Below are 10,601 nucleotides of genomic sequence, written 5' to 3'. Positions count from 1 at the left end.
CTGGAATTGGGTAGTGAGTCCAGGCATCCGGAGTAGGTCCAGCAGAGGTAACATTAGTCAGTCTGAGCTCTAAGGGATAAGTCTCCGGCAGGCGAGAATCTAGCCGGAACTGTGTTTTGCTATCTGGGTGGCTAGGCGTGTATCAGCAAACTAATAAAGCCCGAAAAAAGCCCTGAACTTAGCGAATAAACAGTGTTCCACCAGGATCATGTATGTCAGAAACTATAGTTTACTGCTGAACTCATTTTGTCATGATAAAATAACACAGAAATCGAATAATAACATTTCAGTCTACTTCAGTCTCCTGCCGAAGCTCAGACGCCGCGCTTTGAGAAACTGTCAATCACAGCTGTCAATCACGATGACACGCCCAGCATTAAATTACTGCTAAAAACAAACTGTTTACAAAAATGAAGATCTGCACCTATTTCAGCACAATAACCAGTGCCTTAATCCACCAGAACTATCTTTCGGGACATTTTATTGCAAGTGTAATATTTTTTTTTATTTGGGCTCAAGTCTCCTTCATTAACACGGAGGAGGCGGGCTTTATGACTTGTACTGCAGCCAGCCCCCAGGGGGCGATCTAACGGCCGAAACCTTCACTCAAACGTAGGCTTGCGGCACACTTGTTCAAAACTCAAAGATGGGAAAGTGTACATTTAATGACGTGGCAATGAAGAAATGTGTAAATTCAGCAAAAAGACCTTTTCGTTAGGGACCGTGGGGCTCAAAGCCGTCGAGTCGCACATGAAAGGAGGAAAGCAGCCGCGGGACGTTGCAGCAGCTAGTCATAGCGGGTCCAGGTTAATCCTTGCATTGTTTGCAGCTCAACCTAACAATGTTACTAGTTCAGACTAGATCTGAAGATCTTTGCTGGGTTCGAACTTTATTTATATCCTTTTAGACAGGGTCGTGCCGGGCTTGTGCAGTAAATGAACAGTCATGTGATGCATTTAGCGCGAGGAAGTAATCAAATTGTTTGTAACAACATTGAAATCCATCCCTGCAAAAGCAAAACAAATGATGACAGAGATGTCAAAAAGAGCGAATTTTGTCAGCAGTCAGGCCAGCCAACAGTTTAATTCGAACAGTCATTCTAGTCGCCAAAGTATTTCGGCGGACGCTTATATACTGCGTATTACGGTAGAGCACTAAGGAGCAGTGTCCAGCGCGCTGACAGGGAAGGTGACGAGGTCACTCGCTGCATTGAAACCGCTGTCATGGGAAATTAAATGAATGTTCCTGACTGCTGGAAGATGAACAAACAATCCTACCCAAAACATGCTAAATTAGCCAGATCAGTAAAGCATCCCGGCCAGTAGAAGCAGCAGAGAAAGGGTGTTCAGTGCACTAAAGCCATTTACAGTGGATTAAATAATGTTCCCCCACAAAAACACACAGCCTAATCTTGATGAGTGGAGAATTTCAAATTATAACTAAATATTAATAAAACCATAAAATCATAATGTAGTCAGAGTATACAGGCTAATGCTGGCATTATTCCTTTATTATTTAGCTTCACCATCGCCTTATTGTCAGGAGAAGTGGCAAAACTAATCCCACAGAGCCTTTATCTTAATTTCGTTCCTGCCAAATACCCGTCATCATTTATCATTCATTTCATTCATTTTCTTGTCGGCTTAGTCCCTTTATTTATCCGGGGTCGCCACAGCGGAATGAACCGCCAACTTATCCAGCAAGTTTTTAAGAAGCGGATGCCCTTCCAGCCGCAACCCATCTCTGGAAAACATCCACACACACATTCACACACAGGGCCGGAGTGGGACTCTTTTTCAGCCCTGGAGTTACAAGCCTCAGACCGGCCCACCTCAGTTCACCACTGACTATATTAAAATAAGGTTATTTCCAATTCAGTTTCTAATTACACTATCACGTCTTTTTTTGAGAAAACAGCTCTTTTAGAACTTCAAATGTTCAACAACCCTTACAGTATTATGTCTTAACAATAAAAATGAAAAAAAAAATTGATACTTAGACAAGGACCGAACCCAGGTTGACCGCGTCATAAACTAACGTACTAACCACTGTACCACAACAGCTGTATGATGTATAGTGACATATAAGGTTATATCATCATTAACCTGCAGGCTGCATCCTGCTCACGAAGCTACGAGAAAATAGATAAAAAGAGCAGAGCTGCAGTAAAATAATGAATAAGAAGGCTGTGGTCAAGTAAATAAATAAATTATTTTTTAAAAAGTGTGACTGCTGAGAGCATTCTGGAACTAGGGACACCGGCCCTCGCGGCCAAAAAACGGACCGGCCCACCGTGAATTCTCCCGGTCCTCCCGATTAGCCAATCCGGGCCTGTTCACACACACACACACACTCATACACTACGGACAATTTAGCCTATCCAATTCACCTGTACAGCATGTGTTTGGACTGTGGGGGAAACCGGAGCACCCGGAGGAAACCCACACGAACGCAGGGAGAACATGCAAACTCCACACAGAAACGCCAACTGAGCCGAGGCTCGCACCAGCGACAAAGCGACCTTCTTGCTGTGAGGTGACAGCACTACCTACTGCGTTCTATTTGTATTGGTGCGTTGGCCAATTTAAAGGTTAAGTGTTTGTACCCAGGCCTATTTAGAGTGTTAAGATGTTACAGAGGGCTTATTTTATTTTTATGTTCTAACTTGAGCCTGTACTGTAGTCTATGTTATGAATGAGTAATGTTAACGCATATAAACGACTCATTCATGGAAAAAAAGACAAAAGAGCTGTGTGCACATTTGGATAATGTCGGGCTATAAACGGATTCGAGCTTTTAAAAAGTTATCAATCAAAATGTACATGTCGGGTTCGGGCTCTATCAGGCCTAACTATTATAGCCTGATTACAGCTCTAGTTCAGACGCCCACTCACAGTCATCTATAACAGTTTCATTTCACCACCAGACACCCAAAAGACAGGTACTGTGGGATATCCATACTGTGACGAGGCACAATTTATTTAAATCTAACGAGAACATTAAAATGAGTAGCCTATTCCAAAGAAATTATAACATTTTTGGGTCTTAAATTATATTTGTTGAGGTCTTAAAAAGGTCTTAAAAAGCATTAAATTTTACTTTTAAAATGGTGCAAGAACCCTGGCTATGTACTTATGCACTTACACACTCAACAGGGTAGTATATGTATGTAGTGTCGTCCCAAATGGCACACTTAGTGAAGTTTATGTATAAACAAATTTCGAGAGGATCACGTGCTTATGATTGCTAGCGGCTGGGTCCGCATTATCCAATTCACTACGCTCCAATCAGATGACTCCTAAACTACTATAAATACCCTGGGTTGCATTCCACTGCTATCTTCGTTTTAAAGAGTCCCCCCTTCCTCCCCCTTCTTAGACGGGTGACACAGTGGCCCAGTGCGTAGCACTGTCGCCTCACAGCAAGAATGTCTCTGGTTCCTGGCTTTACCAAACTAGCAGACATTTCTCTGTGGAGTTTGCACTTCTCCCCGTGCTCACGTGGGTTTCCCCCGGTTTCCACTCACTGCCTAAAAACTTGCAATTAAGTCAATTGAACAATCCAAATTGGCACCGTAGACACGCTTCTAGTACGTAGTTATTTTCAAGAGCAATCACTTGCTACAGCAGGGGAGTTCTCGAGATTTACCTGAGCTCAAACTCCCTCCCGCCTTGCAACGGGAGGGAGCCCTGGGCTCGAGGATCTCATGAGCTCAGGGCTCTCTCCCGGGACAGCATGCCAAACAAGCTTTTATAATTAATCATCAGCTAAGTGTGAACTCTTGAATGTTTTTTTACTAAGCAGAAATTCAAATCGTTTCCCTCATGACGTTTGACGGTCGCCAAATCGGTGAAATAAACGACCGAATTATCAAATAATACCTGCCGTAAGTGTAACCGCATTCACCATCGGGAGGCGCTATAATCACTCTTGTAGGAGAATTTTGCCAGGCTGAGGAGTAGAAACATGCCAGCATTCCATTTTCGACAAATCCTTTTAAAACAATGGGCCCAGTATAGATCATGACTTGACGGATCTCTGTGGCCTTCAATCTGTCCACCTCTGTCAATGAACGAGGCTCTCTGGCAAATTCTTGAGGCATAGAAGGACGGGGAGCAAGAAGCCTGCCTGACATCATTAGAATTTGCTGTGATCACAACAACTTGTTTGAAGCTGTTTGCCTTTCAGCCACATTTGAACTCTTGTCACTCTGAGAAAGCAGATGTGCATGTAGTGAACAGGGAACTATGTTACCATTTTTACTACTCCAGTCAAAGGAGTTTGGGTAATCTATTACCCAAATGGTGTCTTATCATTTTTCTTTTTTTTTTTTTTTAAGTCATCGATATGGAGCAAAATCTCTGAGGAATATTTCCAGTACCTCGTTGAATCTCTGCCACAAAGGATTAAGGCAGTTATAAAGGCAAGAAGGGTCTAACCCGGTACTAGTAAGGTGTACCTAATAAAGTGCCCTGTGAGTGTATGTTAAAGAGCACCTAGGTTACCCCTTTTTCTAAATTTTATATAAGTGTTTTGTGTCTCCAGAATGTGCCTGTAAAATTTCAGCTAAAAAAATATCAGATTTTTTATTATACCTTTTATAAGTTTGTTTTATACCTCTTAGCACATGGTGGTGTTTTTTTTGTACTGCACCTTTAAGGCTAGTCCTTCGCGCCCACCATTTCCACGTGCCTTTCAGCGTGCCTTAATCTCCTCTCTCGACTGCCTTAGACATCAGACAGACAGAAAGGAAGATCTTACTTAGCGTTTGTGAGAAATACCACAGTAAGAACTTTACCAATGAGTATTTGATGCTTTTTCTGTGGAGTTGCAACGATGAGTCACTCACAATGTCGTTACAAAGTTCACGCACACAGATATGCACACGCACACACACAGCGTGGACCCATTGGCACTCCCTAAGACCCATTCTTTCTTTCTGTTTACTGAACTAGGCTGCATCCAAAATGCCATACTCCCATACTATACAGTACGCTAAAATCAGTATGCGAGCTTAGTGTCTGAATTCATAGAATTCAAAAATCAGTATGAGCTCTGATATTGGAGAATATTACACGGCTATCATCCAATCAGATTCTAGAACCAGACAGAACTGTTGTATAAATACATATAAAAAACATGTAGACTTAATTCAGTACAATATAAATTTATTGCTCCACACAGGGCCCAGATTAAAGGGGACCACATCGACAAAATACAACAAAAAATAAAAGAAATCAGGATGATTGAAAAGAATAAGATCACAGTTATATTCTTACATGTGTAATCATTACAATAAATTTGCAGCAAGATTCATATAAAGTATATTTTAATGGAAAAAGATAAAAAAATTACATTTAAAAATGTGTATATATGTATTTTGTGTGTTTTGCCGGACTTAATTTGTGAATTGAGAGCTCCTGGAACAGATTGGGGTAATGGATCCAACATGTTACCCGAGGATGTAGAGGTGCACGAAAGTGAAGAGGGTGGGGGAAAATGGCGGGGCGTTGAATAGAGTAGGGTTGTTGCAGACAAAAGTGAAGACCAGGGGGGTTGCATTGATGGGTTTGTTGCGGACGAAAATGAAAAGGGTCGGGAGTCACGGAAACAAGTTAAATTGAACAGCGAACATTGGAGGAGATGCCGGATCAGGATCCGGTGTGTTCCAGCACAAAATAAGCCCTGGGGCCTCATGTACGAAGACTTGCGTGGAAATCTTACTAAAACATTGTGTACGCACAAAGCTGTAAATGTGCGTACGCAGAAAAAATTTCAGATGTATGAAACACTGCGTACGCCGAATCTCACGCATATTCTTTTGTACATCTGAATGAACGTGAAACTGAGCGCAACATGCACGAGCACAAAACCCCTCCCTGCCTCCTCCCCCGTATGAATATGCTAATGACTATGCTAATGGCAAAACCCAACGAAAAACCAACGGAAAAAGCAAGCAAAAAGAGAAACTTTGAACAGAATGTGAATTGGAGGTGCTGCTTTCGGAGGTAGACCGGAGAAAAGCGGTGTTATTTGCAAGTTTGTTCTCCGGAATTAACAACAAAAGAAAAAATAGAGTGGGAGAGTTTAGCTGAAGCGGTTAACACAGTTGGGTCTGAACATCGCACCGAGTGAATTAAAAAAAAAAAGACATAGTGTGGTTTATATCTGTAAAATGTTGCAGGACGCTTAACAGTTTCAGTGGCGCTACTCGTTAGACGCATGTGATCATGAATAGACACGTTCGAGCATGAACTCGGCTTGAATCCAGCGTCTGATGAACTCTTTCTTGTTTTTTCCCCCGCTACATATCAGATTTTGCCAACTATTTATCACGAGAAAGACAAGTTGGAATCATCAATAAGTTCATATCAATAAGCATCATATTTTATTTGCACATTTATTGAACGGAAATGTTTCTGATTCACGCATGCAAATTCATCTTCAGATAGTGTCTTTATAGCAATGTGCGTGCGGTAGATTGCTCAGATTACATTGGGAAAACAGGCGACTGCTGCAAATTGCGCTTTAATATTTAGCTGGTCAACTGTATGGTATGGAAACCTTATATACCTGCTGAACCCGTCTCATACAGCTGCCATTGCAAGACTCAGACACTTTGTAGAGAGCAATTTAACACAACTGCCTCTAGGAGTCGCCAATGGAAATAAAACAGACACGCACAAAAAATGTGCGTATGCCAGCAATAAAGCTGCCGTGAACCTGCGCACATTCCCACGTTCAGTTCATTGTTAGTAAATCCAAACGTGAGCGATTCTGAGCGTGAAACCTGGTGTACGCAAGGTTTTTGTGCGTACGCAGCGTTGATACATGAGGCCCCAGGTGTTTTATAAAGATGAGTTGGGGCCGTCAATACAGTAAACAACAACAAGTAACAAGAAAACAGCATGTTTTCTAACACTGATGCAGTGGTTTAGGAACTTTGCATGGCGTTTTCACACTGGCAGTGAAAGCACAAGTTCTTTTCAAAACCACATGCAGTGTGTGACCAAGACTGGCACATTGTGCACTGTGACCAAGATCGCCACTTCTTTGAGGCGTTTTCCTTCTTGTGGACACTGCAGACACAGCACAGCATGCCTCCATCTACCAAAGGAAAAACACAAAAAAAGCCAGTTAGTTGAAATCATACTCATCACCACACTGTAGAAGCCAAAAGTTTAAGGTAACTCAAATGGTTTGTTGCAATCTGTTTCCTCAAATGGTTAAGGCTCAAAAACTAATCCTATTGAGTGCTGTGAACTTGATCCGTTTGAGTAAACGAAGCAACTTGAGCAAAGTAAAACCCAATAAATGAAGATAATTCAAACAGAGTACTGTTAACCCCAATAAGTTAAGGTAACTCAAACCATCTGAGGAAACCGAAGAACTCATTTTTCTCAATGGGACTTCCTGGTAAATAAAAAATAACCACAATGTGTAAAGATACCTGTATCTTCAGTCATCATGATGGCTACAGTAGTGGCTGTTTCTGAAGATTCGTCTTCCATCTGCTGTGCACCTAAAGTTCATAAAACAAAACACAAACTTTTTTTAATACAAACTTTAAATCCTCTATTACACATTCCTAATTTAATTTGTAAGCATTTATACTGTCAATAGTTCAATAAAAAATAACCACAATGTGGAAAGATACCTTTATCTCCAGTCATCATGATAGCTACAGGTGTTTCTATGGATTCCTCTTTTAATTGCGGTGTACCTAAAGTACATGAAACAGCACAATAACAACTTTCTTAATGCAGACTTTTAAATCTCAATTCAGTTTGTCAGCTTGTATACTGTCAAATGTTAATTAGTAAATCCTTGATTAAAATTAGACAGTCCCATTATTTGCATCTTATTCTCAAGAACCAATTCAAAGTGTAAAATACCAACCTTACATATGCTGTTTAATGTCACCTGCATCAATATTCATTCATTCATTTTATTTTATTTTCAGCTTAGTTCCTTTATTAACCAGTGGTCGCCACAGCGGAATGAACCGGCAACTTATCCAGCATATTTTTTATGCAGCGGATGCCCTTCCAGCCGCAACCCAACACTGGGAAACATCCATTCTGGATCAATATTGTATTCATAAATTGTAATTTCCAAACAAGTGAGCTTTTCTCTTTGTGTCAAATGTCTGGCAGACTTCTCAGAACAGTCGTTTTATTTAATCTCAGACTTAAACAACAGCAAAAACTGATTGTAGCATTTGGCAAAACGTATGATGAGTACAAGAAATACCATGTTCACACATGGCCTCTAATGTTTCTTCCACTGGTTTCACCTGGATGGCATCTGCTGTGTGTCTATTGATTTCAAGACATTAAACCATCGCACAAAGTGTTTGATTTCATTTTACTGTTTCAAATAATGTGTACAGTGGTCAAAGGTGCTGTGCAGTGATCACAGTTACATATCTAGTAAACTCTGCTTCTTAAGTTTAATATTCTATATTTATATACCTTACCTTCTGCAGCCATGTGCTCTGACGTTCCCTCTGCCATGTTAGTGGGGTTGCATTGTGCTCCATCTGATATTTATTAGGAGAAACAAAACACTTGTGTAGCATGAGCATAACAAATAATTGGCCTTCTTGCATCACTGTAGAAAAATAATTCATCATACATCAGTATTAAAAGAATGTAATTGGCAGAAATTATATATACATAAAATTTAATTAGTAAGTGGTGTGAAGAGCATAAAAAAAGATAAAAACTATCCATTGTCATGGGCCACAGTCACTAGTCACATTCAGCTAAACAGCTATAGGATAATCTGGGGCCTCATGTATCAACGCTGCGTACGCACAAAAACTTTGCGTACGCCAGGTTTCACGCTCAGAATCGCTCACGTTTGGATTTACTAACAATGAACTGAACGTGGGAATGTGCGCAGCTCCATGGCAGCTTTATTACTGGCGTACGCACATTTTTTGTGCGTGTCTGTTTTATTTCCATTGGCGACTCCTAGAGGCAGTTGTGTTAAATTCCTCTCTACAAAGTGTCTGAGTCTTGCAATGGCAGCTGTATGAGACGGGTTCAGCAGGCATATAAGGTTTCCATACCATACAGTTGACCAGCTAAATATTAAAGCGCAATTTGCAGCGGTCGCCTGTTTTCCCAATGTAATCTGAGCGATCTACTGCACGCACATTGCTATAAAGACACTATCTGAAGATGAATTTGCATACGTGAATCAGAAACATTTCCATTCAATAAATGTGCAAATAAAATATGATGCACAAACTTATTAATGATTCCTACTTGTCTTTCTCGTGATAAATAGTTGGCAAAATCTGATATGTAGTGGGGAAAAAAGAAGAATGAATTCATCAGACGCTGGATTCGAACCGAGTTCATGCTCGAACGTGTCAAAACATGTTTTCTTGTGTCTTACGAGCTGCGCCACTGAGACTGTTAAGGGTACTGCAACATTTTACACCTATAAATCATACTATTTCTCTTTTAACTCCACAGTGCGATGTTCAGACTCAACTGTGTTAACCGCATCAGCTAAACTCTCCCACTCTATTTTTTTCTTTTGTTGTTAATTCCGGACAAATTTGCAAATAACAGCGCTTTTCTCCGGTCTACCTCCGAAAGCAGCACCTCCAATTCACATTCGTTGGGTTTTGCCAAAGTAGAGTAATTTGCATATTCATACGGGGGAGGAGGCAGGGAGGGGTTTTGTGCTCGTGCATGTTGCGGTCAGTTTTACGTTCATTCGGATGTACAAAAGAATATGCTTGAGATTCGGCGTACGCAGTGTTTCATACATCTGAATTTTTTTCTGTGTACGCACATTTACAGCTTTGTGCGTACGCAATGTTTTAGCATGATGTCCACGCAAGTCTTAGTACATGAGGCCCCTGGAGAGGTGCCTTTTTAAAAATCTTGTTGCATTATAATGACGAAACTGAGGCCCCATTCACACAAATACGTTTTAAAATGTGTTTTAGAACGAAAATGATCCACCGCCACACTGGCATTTCACCTAGCATTTCTGAAAAGATCTCCTCTGGCTGATTGCAAAGATCTCGTACACTGATTTTGGACATTTGACTGATTGCTTGCCTTTATTTAATATATTGTATAAACTTATTGTATGTTATACTTTTATCATGGCCATTACTGATTAGTAAAACTGATATTCAAAAAAGGGGACTGGGTGTGTTTCATATTTTTATGAAACACACCCAGTAGTTATTTATTAGTACTAGTATTTATTTATTAGACACTAGTATCTTTTATAACTATTACTAGTAACAATCCCTTTTTTACTAGTCAGTTCTGTTTTTTTACTCGTCTTATGTTAAGACTAGTACAAACGGAAGAGTAGAGTTCAATTAAACATTTTACTAGTAAAATAAAAATAGTTACTAGTAACATTTCAAATTAGTTATATTATCTATTTCATAAGTACTAGTATCTATTTAATAAGTACTAGTATCTAATGAATAAGTACAAGTATCTATTTAATAAGTACTAGTATCTAATAAATAAGTACTAGTATATATTATATAGATACTAGTACCTAATGAATAAGGACTAGTATCTAATACGTAAGTACTAGTATCTATTAATTAGGTA

The 10,601-nt window shown here is 40.1% G+C and overlaps 1 protein-coding gene across 8 annotated transcripts in view; it reads right to left on the bottom strand.

The window, feature by feature from the left end:
* Positions 1 to 5,151: 5,151 nt before the first annotated feature.
* zgc:113176 overlaps positions 5,152 to 10,601 on the bottom strand; it is an 82,549-nt gene continuing 77,099 nt past the window's right edge. For 7 of the 8 annotated variants that reach the window (XM_073927301.1, XM_073927300.1, XM_073927303.1 and 4 more), the window contains 4 exons: positions 8,480 to 8,542; positions 7,658 to 7,723; positions 7,451 to 7,522; positions 5,152 to 7,107 (listed from right to left, as the gene is read on the bottom strand). In XM_073927301.1, the coding sequence (XP_073783402.1) occupies positions 6,935 to 7,107; positions 7,451 to 7,522; positions 7,658 to 7,723; positions 8,480 to 8,542 (374 nt within the window). In that variant the 3' untranslated portion in view covers positions 5,152 to 6,934. The remainder of the gene's footprint in view (positions 7,108 to 7,450; positions 7,523 to 7,657; positions 7,724 to 8,479; positions 8,543 to 10,601) is intronic. The other variant, XR_011006891.2, reaches the window with a different exon arrangement.

The sequence above is a fragment of the Danio rerio genome, chromosome 17, assembly GCF_049306965.1.
Source record: "Danio rerio strain Tuebingen ecotype United States chromosome 17, GRCz12tu, whole genome shotgun sequence".
In the NCBI taxonomy this organism is placed as follows: Eukaryota; Metazoa; Chordata; class Actinopteri; order Cypriniformes; family Danionidae; genus Danio; species Danio rerio.
Note: the sequence above shows the minus strand (reverse complement) of the source record. Positions and strands in the feature narration are given on the sequence as shown.